At 46.8% G+C, this 20,588-nt stretch overlaps 11 protein-coding genes across 11 annotated transcripts; 7 read left to right on the plus strand and 4 right to left on the minus strand.

Annotated features, from left to right (window-relative positions):
- Positions 1 to 13: 13 nt before the first annotated feature.
- Positions 14 to 1,267, plus strand: FOXG_09909 (uncharacterized protein; the record flags this gene model as incomplete). Its single annotated transcript, XM_018389135.1, has 1 exon — positions 14 to 1,267. The coding sequence occupies one exon, from the start codon at positions 14 to 16 to the stop codon at positions 1,265 to 1,267; it is 1,254 nt and encodes a 417-aa protein (XP_018247341.1).
- On the minus strand, positions 1,224 to 2,527 carry FOXG_09910 (uncharacterized protein). The gene is made up of 4 exons (XM_018389136.1): positions 2,298 to 2,527; positions 1,850 to 2,249; positions 1,632 to 1,793; positions 1,224 to 1,571 (listed from the first exon to the last, which is right to left on the minus strand). The coding sequence occupies exons 1-4, from the start codon at positions 2,457 to 2,459 to the stop codon at positions 1,357 to 1,359; spliced, it is 939 nt and encodes a 312-aa protein (XP_018247342.1). The 5' UTR covers positions 2,460 to 2,527; the 3' UTR covers positions 1,224 to 1,356.
- A 217-nt stretch (positions 2,528 to 2,744) lies between these two features.
- FOXG_20180 (uncharacterized protein) lies at positions 2,745 to 5,549 on the plus strand. Its single transcript, XM_018400445.1, has 9 exons — positions 2,745 to 2,887; positions 2,941 to 3,038; positions 3,091 to 3,450; positions 3,497 to 4,124; positions 4,175 to 4,269; positions 4,315 to 4,656; positions 4,713 to 4,793; positions 4,851 to 5,018; positions 5,071 to 5,549. Exons 1-9 carry the CDS (start codon positions 2,822 to 2,824, stop codon positions 5,336 to 5,338), a joined length of 2,106 nt encoding a protein of 701 aa, XP_018247343.1. The 5' UTR covers positions 2,745 to 2,821; the 3' UTR covers positions 5,339 to 5,549.
- FOXG_09911 (uncharacterized protein) lies at positions 5,099 to 7,217 on the minus strand (the record flags this gene model as incomplete). The annotated part of the gene is made up of 6 exons (XM_018389137.1): positions 5,099 to 5,481; positions 5,534 to 6,303; positions 6,353 to 6,444; positions 6,493 to 6,814; positions 6,869 to 7,024; positions 7,079 to 7,217. The coding sequence occupies 6 exons, from the start codon at positions 7,215 to 7,217 to the stop codon at positions 5,410 to 5,412; spliced, it is 1,551 nt and encodes a 516-aa protein (XP_018247344.1). The 3' UTR covers positions 5,099 to 5,409.
- A 324-nt stretch (positions 7,218 to 7,541) lies between these two features.
- Positions 7,542 to 9,254, plus strand: FOXG_09912 (uncharacterized protein; the record flags this gene model as incomplete). The annotated part of the gene is made up of 3 exons (XM_018389138.1): positions 7,542 to 8,739; positions 8,792 to 8,978; positions 9,029 to 9,254. 3 exons carry the CDS (start codon positions 7,542 to 7,544, stop codon positions 9,252 to 9,254), a joined length of 1,611 nt encoding a protein of 536 aa, XP_018247345.1.
- Positions 9,255 to 10,021: 767 nt separating this feature from the next.
- FOXG_09913 (uncharacterized protein) lies at positions 10,022 to 11,836 on the minus strand (the record flags this gene model as incomplete). Its single annotated transcript, XM_018389139.1, has 6 exons — positions 10,022 to 10,161; positions 10,211 to 10,420; positions 10,470 to 10,604; positions 10,656 to 10,862; positions 10,922 to 11,129; positions 11,186 to 11,836. The coding sequence occupies 6 exons, from the start codon at positions 11,834 to 11,836 to the stop codon at positions 10,022 to 10,024; spliced, it is 1,551 nt and encodes a 516-aa protein (XP_018247346.1).
- Positions 11,837 to 12,592: 756 nt separating this feature from the next.
- On the minus strand, positions 12,593 to 13,172 carry FOXG_20181 (uncharacterized protein; the record flags this gene model as incomplete). Its single annotated transcript, XM_018400446.1, has 2 exons — positions 12,593 to 13,023; positions 13,118 to 13,172. The coding sequence occupies 2 exons, from the start codon at positions 13,170 to 13,172 to the stop codon at positions 12,593 to 12,595; spliced, it is 486 nt and encodes a 161-aa protein (XP_018247347.1).
- A 348-nt stretch (positions 13,173 to 13,520) lies between these two features.
- Positions 13,521 to 13,901, plus strand: FOXG_09914 (uncharacterized protein; the record flags this gene model as incomplete). Its single annotated transcript, XM_018389140.1, has 1 exon — positions 13,521 to 13,901. The coding sequence occupies one exon, from the start codon at positions 13,521 to 13,523 to the stop codon at positions 13,899 to 13,901; it is 381 nt and encodes a 126-aa protein (XP_018247348.1).
- Positions 13,902 to 13,924: 23 nt separating this feature from the next.
- On the plus strand, positions 13,925 to 14,352 carry FOXG_20182 (uncharacterized protein; the record flags this gene model as incomplete). Its single annotated transcript, XM_018400447.1, has 2 exons — positions 13,925 to 13,999; positions 14,062 to 14,352. The coding sequence occupies 2 exons, from the start codon at positions 13,925 to 13,927 to the stop codon at positions 14,350 to 14,352; spliced, it is 366 nt and encodes a 121-aa protein (XP_018247349.1).
- Positions 14,353 to 16,992: 2,640 nt separating this feature from the next.
- On the plus strand, positions 16,993 to 17,845 carry FOXG_20183 (uncharacterized protein; the record flags this gene model as incomplete). The annotated part of the gene is made up of 1 exon (XM_018400448.1): positions 16,993 to 17,845. The coding sequence occupies one exon, from the start codon at positions 16,993 to 16,995 to the stop codon at positions 17,389 to 17,391; it is 399 nt and encodes a 132-aa protein (XP_018247350.1). The 3' UTR covers positions 17,392 to 17,845.
- A 389-nt stretch (positions 17,846 to 18,234) lies between these two features.
- Positions 18,235 to 20,452, plus strand: FOXG_09915 (MFS transporter, SP family, general alpha glucoside:H+ symporter). The gene is made up of 2 exons (XM_018389141.1): positions 18,235 to 18,841; positions 18,894 to 20,452. The coding sequence occupies exons 1-2, from the start codon at positions 18,552 to 18,554 to the stop codon at positions 20,281 to 20,283; spliced, it is 1,680 nt and encodes a 559-aa protein (XP_018247351.1). The 5' UTR covers positions 18,235 to 18,551; the 3' UTR covers positions 20,284 to 20,452.
- The last annotated feature ends 136 nt before the right edge of the window (positions 20,453 to 20,588 follow it).

Genomic DNA, 20,588 nt, shown 5'->3' on the forward strand with positions numbered 1-20,588 from the left:
CCGGCATGCCGGAATGAACCATGACCTCGGCGAGCTTCATAGACTACTCGACGCCATCCGCCAAAGGCCCGGATTTGAAAAATTTCTCTCTGCGCCAAGCGAATCCAGCATCAAGAATACTGCAATTCCTGGAGCAATTATTGTTATCAATACCAGCGAGTTCCGTCGTGACGCAATTATCGTGGAGAGCGACCAGATTCGCAGCATTCCTTTGCCTCAGCTTACAATCCTAGATATAAGGTCCAATACCCAACAGGGCCATACTTCAAGTCCAAAGACACTCGAGTGGCTGTGGCATACTATTGCTGAACCCGTCCTTGGTGCACTAGGAATCAACGAAGTTTCTCCTGAAGAACGCCTGCCACGGATTTGGTGGATCCCAACAGGCGTATTGAGCATATACCCTCTCCATGCAGCTGGCCGACATTATAAAGGAGCGCGAGACACCGTGATCGACAGAGCTATGTCATCGTATAGCTCGTCTGTCAGAGCCATTATCCGGACTCGGAGTCGTGCAGGTCTAAACCCATTTCCCTTGGGCAACGAGCGGGCTGTGCTTATATCCATGGAGCGAACACCAGGGTACAGTACACTCCCTTCAGCAGGCAGAGAAATCACTCAATTATGTCCCATCTGCGAGTCCAAAGGATTTGAGGTAGTTGAACCCAAAGGTATTAAAGAAGACATTGTTTCGCAGTTTCCAGAGTGTAAGGTCTTCCACTTCGCCGACCACGGCGCCACCAACCTGCGCGACCCTTCCCAAAGCAGCCTTCTGTTACAAGATGAACCTCTAACTGTTTCAACCCTTCTGGAAACTAACATCCAGCAATATTCACCATTCCTTGCATACCTCTCGGCATGCGGCACTGGACAGATTGCCCACGAGAAGTTCCTTGATGAAAGCATTCATCTCATCAGTGCCTTTCAACTAGCTGGATTTCGTCATGTCATCGGTACTCTTTGGGAGGTTGGTGACGATATCAGCGTTCATATGGCAAGGATCACCTATGAAGCTTTTCAGCGAGGTGACTCGGCAGATGAGTCAGTATGTCGAGGCTTACATAAAGCGACATTAGAGCGGCGAGATCAATGGTTCAGAGAACAGACTCCGACTCGTGGTCGTAAGAGGAAGGCAAGATCCATTCTGCATGACGAGAGAGGAACGGCGTCGGATCCTCGTGGCATTGAAGCCTGGATGATGATGATGAAAATGTCTCTAGATTGCCGCAATGGGTTCCATATGTTCATTATGGAGTATAAATCGTAGCTATACATCTCTTAATGGAATGGAGATCCGAGCTGAACTTTTCCTCAGGGTTCGCGACAGCCTATTACGCATGCTGTATCTCTAATCTACTAGTAGAGCTTCACGGCATCCACACTACCATTTCCCCTCCCGTCCAACCTTTTCACGCCATTTTCCGATCCGCTTCCATTTGCGGCATTATAGGCCAAGTTCTTTGTCGTTAGATCCTTCACCTTCCGTATCTCGGCTGACATCTGAGATGTCAATGCCACAATATCCGCACCACAGTTAACAAAGTGGAAGCCTTGTTCATATCGTTGAGCAGCTACTCAACAGTTAGCATACCAGATACAGTCTTTCAGAGAGCTTGGGCGCTGTCACCTACCAGTTGCTGCATCAAGAGCAAAATGTCCTGCATACTTTCCAGCGGCCAAAGTTGCGTCTAGAATCCGTTGAGTCGCCTGTTGCACTTCCGGTGTTGTTGCATGATCGAAAGCAACATAGCCTAGAGAAGACGCAAGGTCATTTGGCCCGATAAAAAGCATATCTATTACAGCAGCATCAGTAAACCTGTGATGAAGTCCAGCGTGGAGAGCGACATACCAATACCATCGACCTTGGCAATCTCTTCAACATTTTCCACGCCCTTGCGAGACTCGATTTGGACGAATATCATCACATTGCTATTTGCGTTGAGCAAATACTCACGGCCGGTCAAATTGAAAGCAGCTGGGGCAAACATGGCTCCAGTGCCTCGGAAACCATTCGGGTAACTCTTTGAGGGGTATTTGGCCGATTCAACGATCTGCATCGCCTGCTCCTTTGTCTCGCACATCGGCACCATGATCGCATGGGCACCTGCATCTAGTGCTCGCTTCACCATCCAAGGTTCACCGGCCGGAATTCTGACGACAGGTGACACGCCACTTGATGATATGGCACTGATTTGAAGGTACATGTTATAATCGTCGATGTGACCATGCTCACAGTCAATGAGAACCCACTATCCAAATCAGTCGCATTTCGAGTGATGGTGAGTGGGCTAACTAACATCTTCACCAAGAGGCGCAATGGTTTTGGCGAGAGCATGTCCCGGTAGAGCAAGCCATTGTCCCAGGCTTGGACCTAGACGATCTCTAGCTCGCTCTAAGGATTCCTGGAGGCGTGTTTTCCCGGAGGCATTGACGACAGGGGAGGCATTTTGATAAGCCATAGTGTGTGTTATCTCTATAATAGAGTAGTCAATAGTAGATCGGTCAACTGGCCAAAGTTGATATGATGGCTTACATGATATGGTTCGGCCGGAGCTCGGTCCGGAGTGGGTCAACCCCGCGTTCAAGAGATTGGCACTATTAACAGTCTCCTCATTCGTGATGGGGATAACGTTAGGAATGGAGATAAGCTTCCTGGTTCGGCCAACAGAAGTGATTCCGATATCGCTGGCCATTTGTCGCGCCCTTTCATCTCCGAGTATTGCTTCTAAACCCTCAATAACGTCGTTCATTTGTCCAGTTACTCTTTGATGAACAAATCACATTTACAGCATCCAGCATTATCAAGATCCTTATCAGGATCATGAGCTCACACGACGTCATTACATCACGAGTCTGGCAGGCGTGCGTGACCTGTCGAAGGAAAAAGGTCTGTCTTGAATGACCCATTTGTTTACGGTACACTATCTTACCCTGCAGTAGATCAAGTGTGACGGAAATAACCCTTGTCATAATTGCGACTCCCGCGACCTTGCATGCGAGTATCCTGGCAGCAATGACAATGCATCTCACAGTCGCAAGTCTCTGACCTGGTGCCATATCTAATCATGGATCAATGTTGACGTCTTGTAGTTATGCAGCCATGTATGAAGCTCGTTATCGGGAGCTTGATGAGATTTGTCAGAAGTTGCAGGTTGTAGCAGCACAACTAACAAAAGCAATCGACAAACTACCACAGGGAGAGTGTACTAACACGTGTTCCCACCAATCTCCACCTGTGTTGCCCGATCAAAGTTTGCAACCTCAACAGGACGATATGTCAACAGCAGCCAGCAGCATTGCTAGCCTCGGAAATAATGATGCCTCTCAATCACGGCCAAGAGATACCGAGGAGCAGGATACCGACAAAATTCAGGAGCAAGTGAATCATCAAGGAGAGTCCGGGACTCAAGCATTTGGATCCTTAGTTCACGACTCCTATGGCGGTCTAAGGTTTGACCTCCAAAGCTCTGCTTGTTCGGTGTGCTGATTGGAGTAGGTTCATCGGCGGCGCGAATAACGAATTTCTGTTGCAGGCGATTGACAGTTTGACTCTTGCACCATGCCAGAGCTCCGATAATTCCCCTTTCTCCACCGCAAGCCAACAGGACACGACTCAGATGATAAGAAAGCCACAGCCTGAGCTTCCTTTTTTTATTCATGGTCTAAGATGGCGCGACCTACCTTACCTCCCCAAGGCCGAGGACATGAATCTACCACCAAAGTACATGGCTGATATGCTAGTTGGCCTATATTTTGAGCATTACCACTATACCTTTCCTGTGCTTTACAAGCCGCATTTCACCGAAAGCTACAAGAGTCTATACACATCACAAAGAGGTTCTATACAAGATAGTGGATTCCTTTCAGTCTTCTTTGCGGTTTGTGCTTGCGCATCAAATTTGACCGCCCCTGACGGGAATCACTCATCCTTTCCTGGACTTGAGTTCTATGAGAGAGCTCTTCTCTTGCATTTCGCTACAACTGGACAAGCTACAAAGTCCCGAACCCAGTGTCTAGGGTTGATCTCGATGTGCTGCGCTGGTTGGAATACTCTATCAACAAGCTGGCATTTTGCTGGGCAAGCCGTAAGGGCTTGTCAAGAATTGGGAATGCATCTGGAAGTAGTCAGTGAGGAGGGCTCTTAATATTAAATAAGTCGACTGACAAGAAATAGACACCGTCAGCCACGGCCTCACCACGGAGTCCAGCAGATTCAATTGAGGTTGAACTTTCCAGAAGGATCTGGTGGAGCATCTACTGCCTCGATAGGTATGTCCATGCATCAGCTGCTATCTTGTCTACTAATCGCCGTAGGATTGTTTCTATATGTCTTGGAAGACCAATGGCCGCAAATGATAGCGACTGCTGCTGTGCCTTGCCGCTCCCACTTGGAGACGAGGAAGTGGATACACTATACAGTCTGGAGGGAACTTTAGACCATGACCTGAACCCACGATCAGCTGTATCAGGCTTTTTAGATCTAATAGGGCTTTGCAAGGTATCTGGTGAAGTGCAAAGTATCCAATCGCCCACCGAGATACGCGACCTTGGAACTAAGGTTGGGCAAAAGAGGGTCATGGACCTAGCGCTAGGGCAAGAGAAGTCATTAGACATCTGGCTCAAAGACCATCCAGAACACCTAAAATCATCCGAGAGGTAGTGTGACCATTCGACCTTTTTGAGCGTCTGCTAATCATAAGCCATTCTGCCAGCATTATGAGTGCAGGATCCAAGTCTGAGCTGTCTGTCCAAAGCTTGATCATACACGATGGAACACTCGTTGCTCTATACCAGTAAGCTTTAACAATTCTCTGGATTAAAAGAAGAGAGCACTGACACGCTAATTCCAGGACTTTTGCCCGTAGAAAGCATTCATTCAGCCAGCGACAAACCGTAGAGAATTGTGTAACCGCTGCCAGGAGTTGCATTAATAATTCGAGGCATATGAGAGACTTTGTACCACCTTCCCACTATCTAGCATTATGCGTGAACTACCTCACTATATCTGGCCTTGTCCTGTAGGTACACTAGAAAGAAGGCAGCATACATTGCTGACAAAGATCTTGACAGGTTACGAATGACGAACCCGGAGAGCATACGGGAAGATACCGACTTACATCTCTGCATTCAGCTTCTAGGAGACTTGGAGGTGACCTGGTCTGGTGCCACCAGGGGGAAGATCATCATTGAGGAGGTACTAAGGACTTTTCAGGACAACCAAGAGGGACAACAAATGAACATGGATTTTCAGACATTATTCCAGAATCCTGATCTCGATCTGGGTAATCTGGACTTATCCGAGGGGTTCTTTGAGAACTTTTGGGGAACATTTGTTTGATCGCCCCTCGAGAGGGGTGCATAGATAGCATGGACTGAATGTCAAGATGCCGGATAAATGCGACACAGGTCCTATACAGAAACATCCCAAAATTTCCCTACAACGTTTCTCACCCGTCTGACTCCCTCTTCAATCTGTTCTTTCTGTACATAAGTTAGCATACACATTCTGCAAAAATGAGGAAGCCAATATTACAGATGGACTTGCAAACGAGAACCGGAAAAATGCAGACTCTGGATCTGCCCCTCTAGCTGCGGTGGAAGTCTTGTCGAGGCCTTGCCAAGCGTGGTAGTAAGACCCAGGAGTAAGAAGCACTAGTTCACCCGCCATGGCTTCCCAAAGTTCGGTGGCGAAAGCCTGTTCTGGGTCTTCAACCTTTACATCCCGAAGTTCAGTGAACCGACAGACCCCATGGAAGTAGAACTTTGACCAGACAAACATCCCTGCTTCGGGTTCGATATAACTGAAGACAGGTAGCAGCCTACCATTTGAGTCTGAGATGCAAGCAACATTGCCTTGAGCCTTAGGCACTGGTGACTTGGTCGCCGGAACAACTGTGAAGGAATCTTTGAAGGCTGTGATAAGCCAATCTCGTCTGGTTCTGTACTGAAACTGAAGGCTCTGAAGCCATGTTAAATATCCATCAATGCCCCAGTTTTGGAAGAGTGCCAAAGTCAATGCTTGACTCAGTCCAGCTGGGTCTTGAGTCTCAACTTCAGTAACCCGTAGTAGCCTCTCCGTAAATACTGAGTTGGCCACAAAGAATCCCAGCCGCAGGCCTGGGAAGAGAGTTTTGGAAAATGACTCAAGACGGATGACACGTCCTTGAGTATCCATCGAGAGAAAAGAGGGTATCAACGATTCGAGAAACTTGTTAGATGATACAGGCGTGAAGGTTTGCTCCTTGATGGTGGACTTTGGGAACTGAAGGCAATAGTATGGGTCGTCTTCGACAAGTATGATATCTAAAGGGTTAGTAAAATCGAGGACAGATCTTTTGAACCGTTTACCCACCGAATTCGACACAGACTGCGTAGATCTCCCGTCGCCGCTGAGCTGAGATTGTGACGCCTGTTGGGTTCGAGCCTACGGGGACAAGGTAGAGACTGTAGGTAACTGTCAGTATTGTTCAAAGTTTGCTCATATTGACCTACAGCCGAGGTCGCTTTTGACCCATAGACGTTTCATCCCAGGTTGTCAGCATCTTTCGCAGTCCTGTGGCAGACATTCCTTGTTCATCGGCTGAGACAGGCGTTGCTTTGATAGCCAATGGAATCCACAAAGCCTGTGCCGATGGATAAGTGAACTCGTCAACTATCACATAGTCATTGTTCTCACAAAGAAGGCCAACGACTTTGGACCACGCATTTGTGTTTCCAGGGTGCAGGAGATATTCGTGTTCGCAAGGAGGAGCATGCATCCGTTCAGTAAGCTCTCGTGCTAGGTTCAGGAGCTTCTGGTTGCCAGCACCGGAGCCTTCAAATGGTTAGAAAGAAGGATATGATGCTGTTGTGTTGCTAAAAGGCTTACCATATTGTAAAAACTGTGTCAGGTCCAACTTGCCACTATTTGCGCCGCGTCCAAGATCAAGGCTGACCAGCCCAGTTTCAATTGAAGGTTCAATATGAGGTGGCTGACACTCGAATATCGCTCTCTCCACTGGGAACAGAGATGGGTGAGGAAGACCTAGAATATTATGAGCTCAAGAAGTTGGCTAGCCGATGATCGATTGGCAGTTACCTCCCGCTAGACTGATCATCCCTTTCTTGCCCATAAATCGAATAATATCTTTGAGAGGCGACGGATGCCGCGCTTTGCTCTTCACATTGATGTGGTGAGAAAGGTCAATTGGGAGATGTTTGTGGTTAATGCTACCCATTGTCGTTGTAAATGAAAGACAAGACTTGTTGTGAGCGAACTCTTAGTTCTATGATGCCCCAAGTTGGAGTGAGTTGTATCATTCAAGAATGGGCTGAAACAAGAGTGTCTAATAGAGCCAAAGGTCATCCGTTAATATCGGGCGGAGATCCGATCAACTGTGGAGTTGATGGCAAGATAGGCAAATGCGGCCGAAGCCGGGCGGATCTCGGAAGCGGAGCATGCCAGAACAGAAACTATGAATCGTAGGCTTCTCCAAATCTAGCCTACCTCCCGATTGACGCCCAGACGAAAGAATCTCAAGCGACAAGCCTAATCCGTCAACATGGGAAACACCATTTCATACGACGAAAAGGCCTATGACCTGAACCTTGGTGACAAAGGCAAAATTCGTGGTATTCAGTTTGATCAGAAATCTCGAAGATATGCTGGCATTCCGTATGCGCTTCCACCAACCGGCAACTACCGTTGGCGCAAGCCGAGGCCTCTACCGTCTTCGTACACTTATGCAAACGGTAAAGATGGTCCCTTCGATGCGACTCAGTTCAAGGCCATATGTCCACAAAAGACATTCCATGTTGGAAAGGCCGAAGGAGGTGACGGTATCTATAGCGAAGACTGCTTATTCATGAACATCTGGACGCCCGTCGGTGACGAGAAGACCTCAAAATGGCCTGTCATGCTATGGTTGCATGGCGGCTGGTTCCAGATGGGCGACCCCTCGCAAGACCCAGGCATGGACCCAACGGAACTCATCTCTACCGGCGGCCTTAATGCTATTGTAGTAGCTATAGGCTATCGACTGAACATCTTTGGCTTCCTCGCTGGAGAGGCCCTTCTCGAAGAAAGCCAGGGTGATTCAGCAGGAAATTTTGGCCTTTGGGACCAGCGAATGGCAGCTGAATGGGTGAAGGAAAATATTTCTCTGTTCGGGGGAGATCTAAACAATATTACTCTGGCTGGTCGAAGCGCTGGTGCATACAGCGTTGAGGCTCAGATGTTGTACGAATTTCGGAAGCCAGGACCTAAAACATCTTTGTATCGCCGGGTTTTCATGAACTCAAACGCCATTCCTGCACAGCCAAAGTCACTCCAAGAAACCAAGCCCCAGTTTGAAGAAGTCTGCCGATTATTTAACATTGACGAGGAGGATTCTGCGAAGGAGAAACTTGCTCGTCTTCGGCAGGTCACAACGCAAGATCTTGTTGAAGCTATCCCCAAACTGGAGCACCACACATTCAGACCTGTAACTGACCATCTGTTTATTCACTCAAACGTGATGGAGTATCTTAGGAGCCAAGACTTTGCCCACGAGTTCAAGTCCAGAGGTTATAAGATCTTGATCGGCGAAGTCGCCAACGAAGAGACGCTTTACTCGGTTTACAACAGTCCTACTGAACCCAGTCTTGATGCACTAAAGATGCAAGTCATGAACTACTACTCGCCTCAAGTCTCTGAACGAGTGATAAAACGCTATGGCGCTCCAGCTTCTGAATATTTAGAAGACTGGAAAAGAGTGTTTGGTAGGCAATCCGTCACTTTGATCACCAGGCACTCCAACTAAACTGACGTTAGGCAACATTATATCTGACGGTCAGGTCAGAGCTCCATCAAGATCTCTTGTTCAGAGTTTGTCAGCAAATGGAGTGAATATCCACGACATCTGGCGTTACCAAATAGCCTACCGCCTCTCCTTCATAGACGAGAAAGTGGCGCCCAAGTCATTCGGGGTGGCCCATGCTATGGATAAGCCATTCTGGAAGTGAGTTCACTGACCCTATTGGCTGTGTGGTTGTTTTACTGACATGAAAGCTTCACAATAACGCATGGCCCAGCGGAGGTCGAAAGGAAACTAATGCAGGATTGGATTCAGGTCCTGTGTGCTTTTGTGAAAGGAGACAACGCGTATGACTATGGTACTCAATTGGTTGATGACATCAAAGTCATAACCCCTGAAGGCATAATCAGGGTTCAGAAGGATGATCGTTGGGAAGAGCTGATAGATATTGGCAGGATTTTTAGTGGCAGCGAAGAATGAAACAACTTAAATGATTAGAATGTGTCGGAGAACAAGATGGTCATTTAAGATATATGCCCAGAAGGTATGAAGTCCACTTTGTGCTGATTGTTACTCTGCTTGTTCTCAAGCCTTTTCACATCAGGTGATAAATTCCTCTCCGACTTGGAGAAATTGGCCGAGCTATGGTATTATTATCTCTAAGTGAAGAAGGTTCTGGCATTATCTATAATACGGTTATGAGGTTAATTGATTAATAGTTCCACGAGATACATCAAGTCAACTCACCGTTTTAAAAGGCAATATGTACGTAGCCTCAACAAAGATGAGTCTCCCAACTTAAACATAATAAGAAGCTTTTGTGATGACTTAATCAGCAACCGTATTTGAATCCCTCAGACGTGGCCACTAACGAAGTTACACGTGGCTGCATTAAAACTCAGTCAAAATCACATTAAGTTCGCTCGAAAGGGGTTAAAAATATGAGGGACACCGGATTTTTCAGGAACCTTCAGGAATATCTATGCTTAAGCTAGAATCTGACGCGCTACCGTTGTGCCAGCTCCCCATTTGTTACTATACGGTTACAAGATGCTTGAGTATAGATTCACGGACCAGGATGATTTGACTTGATACAGAGTCTCTTGATAATTATCTCGTGGTGGTAAGCTTCATGTCTGGGTGTATACATACACATTATCTTGGCAACTACTTGCATTCTTTGCCTTGTCTGATTCCTTCAAACTCCAATCCCTTTCGTTTGCATACATGGTGAAGTATTACAAGTTTTAATACTTGTACTTGAAGTGAATGTTCTCCCAGTCAGTCATATCAGCCTCAGCGTTAAGCCTGCCCAGCCGTTCGCTCTCCTCCTCCGAGATACCTTGCTCACGAATCATCTTGGCACGGCGTCGGTTCTCCCAGATATCTAGCACGACGTGTCAGTAGGAAAACCCAAAAATGAGCGATCTGCTTACAGTAGAATCTCCATGAAGCCATGCTCAAGAACTCGACGCAGTAGAGGATGGCGCAGGCGGTCAGACCCCTGATATATTTCGGAGCGTCAGAGGCAACAAACATCTGTGCACCAACTGCATTACCAACACAATATGCGACGAAGATTGTAGTAGCGGTGACAGTCTTCTTGGTCCGACCAGCAACGTTCGAAGGAAGAAACGTCCAGATCACTAGCACAGCAAGTTAGCTGATGGAGCCTAGTCATATTGTGAGACTTACTGAGCCCAGGGAGTGATCCAAAGACTTGCAGAATATACATGCCCCATCTAGTCCATTTCATGCTGTCCTGGGGCAAAAAGGCGAGGGCCATCATTCCGGAAAAGGCCGGGATAAGAGAGAACATCATCATGAGGACTGAAGTTATTAGATCAGAGTCAGCAATGCTACTAGGATAGGGGAACTCACATCGAATATTAGGCTTCTTCAAGGTCACATATCCGACCACCAAGAACCAGCAGATGCTGACGCAGTAGTAAGGGGTAGAGCCTTTAAGCAGTGTCTCCAGAGGCGTGAAGCCGAAAGACTTCCAGATGAGCTTCGAGAATGTCGTGTTGGCACCGTTAGGGAGGGCATTGATGATGGTGATAAAGAAGAAGAAGTAGGTTTGTGGATCTTTAAGGCAGTATGTTAGACCGAAGGCCTTGATGAGCTTGTAAGTAACAGAGACGAACCTTTGAGGGCGACCCAGACCTGATCCCACTTGAATTCGGATCTCTTTTCACGATCAGAACCAGTTTGGTTGGACATGACACGAGCTATGGCAGCGCGCTTCTCCTCTTCGCTTAACCATCGAACTTCGCGGGGAGTTCCAAGGATGAACCATACAAGGATACCACATGTAATTGTTAAGGCTCCTAGAAGGAATGAGATACCTTTCCACTACGTAGATCATCTGCATTAGTTCATCTAAACAGCCAAGATCGAAGAATACTTACAGCAGCCAGGCCTCCTGGATGCTTCTCAGCATGAAGACCGATTCCATACATACTCAATCCGGCGAGGATGTTCATTCCAGCATTGGATGTACCCCAGATCAAAGATCGTAGTGTATGTTCCTGGGAGGTATAGAATGCACCAGTGATGAGCATGAAGGTGGGCGAGATGGTACATTCGAGAGCACCCTGGATCGCTCTCAAGACCATAAGGTGCGCGAAGTTCTTCGCAAAGGCAATGCACAGAACAATTACTCCCCAAAGGACCATGACGATGGATAAGAATTTGCCGGTATGACATTTCTGCATTAGCCAGTTTCCTGGGGCTTCGCAGACCAGATACGACAGGTAGAAAATTGTGCTGAGCCAGTTGAACTGTTCTCCGACAAGGCCCGTGTCTTCTCGGATTCCGAAGACAGCTTGAACACTGAGGGATGTTTTGTCGGTTTGTTGCGTGCCATAGCATATCCACATGAGTGGGAGGAGCCAAAGGTCAATCTTCCATAGAAGTTTGCGGTAGTACATATCTGAGAATTCATCTTCGGCGTCGAGGGCTTCTCCGGGTAGTGTGTCGTCGGCGAGCTTTTCGTCTTGGTTCATTTGCTCCATTTCGACGCTGAGCTTCTTCTTGTCGTCAGAGTTGTTGCTGTCCATTGTCGCCGATGTCGCTAATATTACTCAATGATCGATGGACATGTTACGGGCCAATGGGTCAATATTTATTCACCCTTGGTCCTAACGTTGAACCTCAGTTGTGACTTTGGTATCAGTTCATCAGATACCGCTGGTAAGTTAGCGATATGGCGACTCATATCTCGGCCGGAGCTCATCCGGAGGGGTTGCTATCTCGCCAAGTCTGGGGAAATGATAGCCGACTTATCTACCAAGACGAATTAGGTTACGATCTCCCTAGTGTGGCTAATAGCGGTTTAGAGCAATACAACAGTGCGTTGACCTTGTTCCAAACGGCCGGAACCATTGATCCGCAGAGGGCCGCTCGGGAAACAGTGCTATGAAGGGCGGCTGATAAACTGAAGACATCGGTGGCTTGAATAAGGTGAGTTCGGTTAGCTTCAGCCTCGGTCATTATGACTATTATTTCCACGTCACCTTGTAGCTCTATACCAACACCATACCATGGCGGATCTAATTCTAACGCCGAGACCCGAACAAGCAATAATTAAGCTATTATCTTGGGGATAAGAACTCAAAGGTCACGAGCATTGGTGAATTTACTCAGGCATCATTCCATGATTAGGAGATCTGTGTATATTTAGATAGTACTAGGTGCGAATAAGATTGAATGAGACTAGTATAGATAGAATTTGAACAGAAGGAGAGTTTTTTCACAACAATACTGAATGCCTAAGCATGATATCCACTTCCACTCTAATGCAACCCCTTTGGCTCCTAGGATGTGGCAGCTAGTCCCTGAGGCTTGACGTAGAAGAAGTGACTTCCATCCTCGCGGTGCAAACGAGTGAGAAGGGACATGATCCTTCCGGGGACGCCAGCAGACGGCCGAGTAATCATGTAATAGCCGTTATTAGCTTGTCTAACAAGACCACTGATAAACTTGAACGAGTAGCGGTTGTTTCCAGGCTCTTTTGTCTTAATGGACCAAGTGCAAGTAGGTCGTGCGAAAGGTTCAAGAGCCAAACCATGTCGTCCACCGGGAAACATAATACCGCGCTGTCCAACCTGGTTAAGAGCGATAGGGTAACCTCTAAGAGGGTCGAAAGTCTCGAGGTTGACAGGGGGCCAGGGGTCCATTCGCCATTCAACAGGATTACGTGTGTTGACACTGATGCGGGTTTGGGTAGCACCGACATCCTCAGCAGCTGGTTTTGGACTAGTCTACGGAGTTTTGTGGGCGGCACGATCGCTGGTCTCGCTTTAATTACTCTTAATTACCCTCTTATGGCCGTGGCTTACTTTTTAAGTTGAGATTTTGGAACTTTCCGTAGATGAATGATATTGAATGTAACATATCAATTCGTTGTCCTGCCAAGACATGAGACGGAACCAGAGATATGTCACGCTTGTGATATTGCTTGGAGACTGCGACAGATTGAGAGTCTATCTCGATTAGTTCCTTGGTTACCTAGGTACCGGAAGAAGTTATGTCATGACATTTATCGTCGAAGACCACGGGAGTGGAAGAGATCGAGGAGTATCTAGATCGTGACGATCGATCGAAAATATAGAGAAATAGGTATAAATATCCCATAGATCTCCCTCAAGAAAACAATTTCCCAAACCAACAAGTCACAAACACTTACCAATACTTACTAGACACACTCTTCACTCCCGATCTATACAAAGCTTTCTACACAACATGGCTGTGACCTTCACGGCAAGCTTGCTCCGATTTCTTGACCATCTGACTTCCGATCCCAATGCGAAAGTCACCAGAGCCGACATCTACGGAGTCGTGCGAGAGATGCAACTCATCCAGTCATCTCTGGATGATCTCACCGACACCCTCTCCAATGGTATCATTTCGATACTTCTGGATACCTTGAATCAGCCAATGGCTCAGATTCAGGCTCACTACAAGGCTGTCGCGGATATCTTAGATACCGCTTATGACATCGCTGAGCGAAACCTCACCGAGTTAGAGCATGAGCGTCAAATGGGTCGCCTGCAGCAGCGGCTCGACTCCAGGCATGCGCCAATAACATCCCTGGATGGCTTACCCAGATTCATAACTTCTTGAATGCCAATGGTGAGAGAGCTTTTATGCGACAGCTCTCTCAGCAAGCCTGGAACGAGTCCCCTGACCTGGTGGCCTACTATAGTAGATCAAAGACAGTTGTAAGTATAAGAAGCCCAAAACGATGAACCAACAGCTAACATGTATAAAGGTACTTGACTAGTGGATCACCGTTTCTAAGGGCATTGATCTTCTGCAAATTGCCCATGGAGCACAGGGTGTTAGATTCGATGAAGGACAACGCGCCATCGACCGACATATCCGCCAACTGCTTGATCAGGAACGTAACTTCGTCCGATTCATCGGAAATGAAACCATCAGACTCGCCGAGACAATCTTGCTCGATCCCTCCAGCCCCCACCCATTTTTCTGGGAGACTAATCAGGATACCTATGCCGCCACGAGAACATGCCGATACGCTTCGTCGCGGCGCCAAACAAGATCAAGGAAATGATGACGGTATGCAAGCAATTAAAGTGTGGCTATGCAGAGTGTGAGGTCCACGTGGAACCTTGCATTAAGAGAGACCCGAGGCAATGGTTTCCTCGCGGTAGCCTCAACGGCTGCTGCCGATCAGCAAGGACCAGGCACAGGGTCAAGATCGGCATGACACCAACTTGATTGATCAGCTATTTGGATACTCTTTTCGTTTCCTTTCTTTAAGAATTTTTATAATGAGAAACGTGATATCCCTAAGGCTAGCAGTTCGGCAAATGCAACCGCTATACGTTTCATAATTATGCAATACCTCTTTTCTACACACATATCACAAGTCTCCTCTATGCTGCTTTCGCTACTCTTTTGATGAAGTCAGTGTTGGGCTTCGGCCATGCCGTGAACTCTTTCCTAGCTAATCAGCGTCGTCCTTGAAGTTCCCGTATGTCTCAGACCAATTACACTAGAGACTAGCCACCCGCGACTAGCAGACTAACATTTTAGGGCACCCAATGCAGGCCCAGCATGCCTGTCACTGCTACTCTCAAGATCTAGATGCGATCTCATTCTTTGGGAGAAATGCTTAATAGTTCACTATGTCTATATAGTATGGTTCCCAGGAATTCTGCCAAGGAATATTAGTTGTACTTGACCGTTTTTCGGTTCTATAATACATTTTCTTGGCGAGGAGATTACCACTTTGTGAACTTTTGTATCTCATCGCTAGTAACGTTACGGATATTTTTGCAGTCAGTTGAAAAGCCACTGACGTGATGCACCATTCACGGCACAGATGATAGCTATGCCTTAGCAGAATAGAGAAAGTTAATTAACTCCACTACTATGTAAGCTATGATGACTCTCATTGACTCTCTGTGTAGCTGCAAGGCACGAATATGTACTGCAAAGGCATCGAAGAACCATGAATGATTTTCACTACTGGTTGCCGACTCGAAATCACTGCCTGGAATGAAAGATCTAAGTTCGCCAATTCTTTTGTCTCGCTCCGGTATCGATCGGAGATATCTTGAACTTAAATGGTAGTGTAGCGTAGTGACTAAAACTCATCGCGTTGATTCAGGTGGAACTATAGAGGACTGGCTTTGTTGGTAGCCTACGTTGCCGGACTTTTGCGAGCAATTCCGAAGGCCAACGGTAGCTACTGAATAGCCGTAATTTTACTGAGATTTGGACTGTCAGAGACAAGTCATGATCCGGTTGTTCACATGCATCACTCTCTTGACTGCTTTATTTCTACATAGTTCTGTATGTTATACTGCTCCATAGATGAGATTCAATCGAGAGAGATGTTCACATTTACATGCATAATAGACCCATTTCTCATGGCAGGCTCAAGATTTGGTAATTAATCGCCAATTCTCATGCTATCTCTTCCAGATAGGTATATCAAGCTCGCTCATGCATCAAAGAATACATCAAAAGCTTCAGGCTGACTACGAGAAAGTGGGCTTAAATGAACTTGGATTTTCTCTCGGAAGAATTAGAAACACATTGTACCAATATTTTAGGACGACAGATGTAAAGCTTCGGAAAGCTTGATCTTCATGGGGATTTAACTTAAGTATTAAGACAAACCCTTATCTGCATATCTTAAGATAAGCTCCGAAGTCTTTTTAAAAAAAAAAAAAAAGTGATAGTAAAGAGATAAGATAACATGGTCCTATCTCTGATAAGATAAGGACTTTCAAAAAAGGTCAATATCCTAAGATAGCGCTATTGGTACCACACACCCTAGACCCAGGATCTTAATCCCCTGCCTTTTTGTAATTCGTTTCTTAGACTACTTGTAAGAGCCAGAAATACCCTCAATACCAACTATCACTTAGTTTATTACTCCTGTAGTAATACCAGCATAACTCAAAGCCGAAAGAAAGGAACAGAGCGATGGATCATCAGCTTCGCCGATATGGTTTCTTCTGAACGTCGCAAAATTTCCGTCATAAACAAAACTGAACAGCGTTTATCACCGAATCACCCTAAATTTCTGTCATGAGAACCGAAATATATCCTCAATTATACTGAATAATACTTTGATTCAGTTTATGCCAATGATTCTACTATGTTTTTACCAGGAAGACTTGATAATAATTATAAAGACCATTCTGCTGACAACGGCGGCCTGGTTATAAGTCTAAGCTTTACTTTAATCATATCCTATAGGACAGCACATAACTCACTTTCTGTCCATCAAGAGATGGCTGGAAAGGTCAAAAGATTTATGAGCCTGTATCTAGCCATCAGTTAGATGTAAAGCAACTATCTAAAAATCCCATTGCGTTCGGCTTTCGGCAAGTTTGAATCAGATCACATCCCAAAAGAGAAGACAACAACCAACATGCATATATACCTAACCTACAAAGTCGTACGTAATGGCCAACTTGGTATGCTAGGTTCCAGGCAGTAACTACCACATGTGACGAAAATTGGAGTCTCACTTGTTTAAAGATAAGCCCACTCCCATGGTTTTGTTGGGCCTCGCCGTTGGTCTTTGTCTCTTACACTTCGTCTCCAGTCGACATTTCCAACAAACTTTTTCCTCATTATGTCTCAATCTGCTTCTAAGAATCAAGAGCCTGTTGATCCTGAAGCATCTTGCCGCGGCATTGCATACAGAGACCTTTCGCCCGAATAACAAGAAATGAGCGACATTCTGTATAAAATGGAGCGCCACAACCTAGACCTATTAGGTATTGCAGAACTTGGTCGTAATGGGATTTTCCGGTATCTCGATGCCGATCGTAATATTCACTATATAATTGCTCTAAGGCCAGCATTAATAAAGGCTCTATTAGACCGCACGCCTTATGATCAGGAGGAAGAGGAATTCTGGCATGGAATTAATAGCACAAAAGTGCCTAAAGACCAGTGGTATAATCCACCCCCAGGTATCCTCCCACCACCACTATCTGAGGAACATCGAAACGAGGGCCGACAGCTTAATGAGATAAACAAAGAGAAGTTTGACAAGATTCGTGCGGATTCGAAGAACTACAAGGAACATCTTGTCTTTATAGAGTCAGATAATAAGCTTGAATAGATATACTGGAGTCTCGCCAGTTGAGAGAATCGTAGTTATATCTTCGCTTGCTTCTAATTGAATGCTGTGCAATTCTCAGTCCTTCTCATTCTACCATGTTCGGCCACGTTAAGAACCTATCTGTAAACATGCGAGCTGAGATAAAAGAGCATGATAATGAGAAGACTGTCTATCCACAACCTCAAAGTCAATATGTGTCAAATACTAATAGAGAATTTTGTTCCGCACGATTGACGTCGCGTTGCAGCGCACAATGGTTTCACGGGCATTATTCCCATGGACTAGCGATACATAGTTGACACGATTAGATAGACCAGATTCTCGTTCACACAATCTCTCATCGGTAACTGGTGACAAATGCGAGTGGCAACTACGCTTCCTCATCGCTATTGCATGGCATGAATAACGTCGAGGCTGTCTGCATATAATGATCACTCGCCGAAATGGCCTTGCGTCAGTATCTCAAAGAATCTCAAAAGGCGGCGCAAAATCGCAATACAGAGTCGCAAGAGATCGCGCGAGGGGGTTTGGCGACTGAAGAGAGAAGAAAGGAGCGCAGACCAAGAGAAAGATACTCCGTACTCTTACTGCAAATAGAGGAATTTGTAACTGTAACGACAACTTTTCTGGACTGGTCATGTGCAACACTTCGGACTTCTCCACCAAGCCCAGAACCCAAATGCAGTTAAACATGATATCTCGGACCGACAAACTTGGTGAGCCACAGAAGTCCATGAATGACAGACATCCTTGACTCTGCCAAAAACCCGTCGGACCGACGAGCACGACCCCGTTAGTTTCGCCCCCCAGCCCCAGATTCTCTTCTCCTTAACCCCAGCTTTTGCTTGGCCTGCATCGCCATCTCCATCCCCAGACCCATCAAGCGCCCCTCAAAAGCATATCTCGGACGCGCGACACGAGATTCTGTCTTCCCCGGACCGACGAACGAGCCAGATCTGGAGTTTATGGGATGACGATTGCGCCTAAAGACCTCAATGAGCTGACCTCGACCCACCGGTCGCGGATTTGGAGTCAACCAAAACCCCGAGAACTGACTGAGATTTTTCCGTTAGACACTGCCACTCGGAGAATTGTACCCTACCCTAGCTTAACTGCTCATCAAAGAGGCACCGTTAGTGTCTCGAACTTTAACCTCAAACATGAGCCAAGGCGGCGAGAACGCGTCCCTGGACACCGTGTCACCATCCAACACCATCACAATGACCTCCAAACCGTCATCAAAGGTCAACCATATTCCCGCTGATGAACCGAAGAGCCAAGCCCACAATGCAGAAGCCAGCGCCGCCACGGCGCTAGAGCACGAGCTTACCTTTCGCGATGCCGTGCGTCTCTACCCCAAAGCCATTGGCTTTTCACTGCTGTTCTCCATGGCGATTATCATGGAAGGCTACGACATGGCTCTCATTGGCTCATTTTACGGATATGAATCGTACGTTATCCCCTGTTCCCACGGCAGGAAAAAAAGCTAATTTGCTTTTTAGGTTCCGCAACAAGTATGGCAACCAACCAAATCCCGATGGCGGCATGGTTATCTCTGCGGATTGGCAGACGTACATCCAAGTCGGCGGCATGTGCGGGCAGATCTTCGGGCTGTATCTCAATGGCTGGGTGTCTGATGCTATTGGATACAAGAAGACTATGATACTGGCGCAGATCATCATGGTCTCTTTCACGTTCATTGTGTTCTTTGCGAAGAATATCCAGATGATCCTTGCGGGACAGATTCTGATGGGCATTCCCTGGGGTGTCTTTCAGACCTTGACGTTGGCATATGCATCTGATATCGCTCCCGTGGTTCTCAGGCCTTATCTCACGGCTTATGTGAATCTCTGCTGGGTTATCGGACAGTTGATATCAGCGGGGGTCCTTCGTGGACTTCTGAATTTGGATAATGAGTGGTCATATCGCGTTCCATTTGCACTGCAATGGATGTGGCCGCCATTCATTATCCTCGGCACGATATTTGCGCCAGAATCTCCTTGGTGGTTGGTTCGCATGGGCCGTCACGAAGACGCAAAGAAGGCTATCCAGGGCCTCGTCACGCCCCAGCCGGATCTCAAGTTCGATGCTGATGCGCAAGTCTCAATGATTCACGAGACAAATGAGCTTGAAAAGGCTACGTCTGCGGGCACTAACTATTGGCACTGCTTCATGAGAGCTGACTTGAGACGGACTGAGATTGCGTCCATCACATACGTCGCGCAAGCCATGTGCGGCAGCGTTCTCATGGGCTATTCAGTCCAATTTTATGAGCGTGCAGGACTCTCGTCAAACAGCGCGTTTACTCTTAACATTGTACAGTATTCTGTAGGCGCAATCGGTGTCATCCTTTCATGGTTCCTTATGGCGAGATATGGACGTCGCGCCCTGTATATCGCCGGCACAACATCGCTTTTCATAATCCTTTTAGTAGTCGGTGGCCTTGGATTCGCACCTCAAAGCAAGGCAGGCCCTTCGTGGGCGATCGGCAGCCTTCTCATCTTTTATACCTTTATCTACGATCTAGCAGTGGGACCAGTCTGTTACACCATTGTCGCAGAAATCCCATCAACACGATTGAAAGCGAAAACGATCGTATTGGCGCGCAACTTCAATAACATGGCCGGCCTGGTAAATAATACGCTGATGCCAAGAATGCTTGGTGTACATGCATGGAACTGGGGTGCAAAAACAGGTCTTTTCTGGGCGGCGTTTTGTTTTCTCATCATGGTTTGGGCATATTTTCGTCTTCCGGAACCAAAAGGGAGGACTTATGGAGAGTTGGATGTTTTGTTTGAGCATAGAGTCAGCGCACGTAAATTTGCCAAAGCGCGGGTGGATCAATTTGGAGATAGCACTGGTGCTGTCGAGGTTGATGCGCATTCTAGATAACGGTTGTACTGGGTAAACTATGGGTATCATAATATTTTGGGTTTTGGGATGGGACACGGATTTTAGAATGGCGTCAACATGTAATCAATTTGCATATCTTGCTCACAATGGCTGCATTCGCGGCCGAATCACAGCTGCAGGCGAAATAATTAGCCAAGACATTGTCACCCTGCAGTCGCATCTGCAGTGAAGCAGCTGACAATTGGTTACTCTATAAGGGGAAATAATCGGGGTACTTCCCAAACGAGTAGTAGATAGCAATGGAAGTTAATCATGAGGCGCGGGGAACGCTCAAACCTCGGATC

The sequence above is a fragment of the Fusarium oxysporum genome, chromosome 11 (genome assembly GCF_000149955.1).
Source record: "Fusarium oxysporum f. sp. lycopersici 4287 chromosome 11, whole genome shotgun sequence".
In the NCBI taxonomy this organism is placed as follows: Eukaryota; Fungi; Ascomycota; class Sordariomycetes; order Hypocreales; family Nectriaceae; genus Fusarium; species Fusarium oxysporum.

Bases quoted from the DNA above. Each gene is read 5' to 3' on its own strand.
- FOXG_09915 (XM_018389141.1), top strand. From the start codon at position 18,552: ATGAGCCAAGGCGGCGAGAACGCGTCCCTGGACACCGTGTCACCATCC. The intron at 18,842-18,893 runs GTACGTTATCCC...TTTGCTTTTTAG, and splicing joins TCATTTTACGGATATGAATC to GTTCCGCAACAAGTATGGCA.
- FOXG_20180 (XM_018400445.1), top strand. From the start codon at position 2,822: ATGAGCTCACACGACGTCATTACATCACGAGTCTGGCAGGCGTGCGTG. The intron at 2,888-2,940 runs GTCTGTCTTGAA...ACCCTGCAGTAG, and splicing joins TGACCTGTCGAAGGAAAAAG to ATCAAGTGTGACGGAAATAA. The intron at 4,794-4,850 runs GTAAGCTTTAAC...CGCTAATTCCAG, and splicing joins ACACTCGTTGCTCTATACCA to GACTTTTGCCCGTAGAAAGC.
- FOXG_09910 (XM_018389136.1), bottom strand. From the start codon at position 2,459: ATGGCTTATCAAAATGCCTCCCCTGTCGTCAATGCCTCCGGGAAAACA. The intron at 1,794-1,849 runs GTATGTCGCTCT...CTGCTGTAATAG, and splicing joins TGCCAAGGTCGATGGTATTG to ATATGCTTTTTATCGGGCCA. The intron at 1,572-1,631 runs GTAGGTGACAGC...ACTGTTGAGTAG, and splicing joins TGCTCTTGATGCAGCAACTG to CTGCTCAACGATATGAACAA.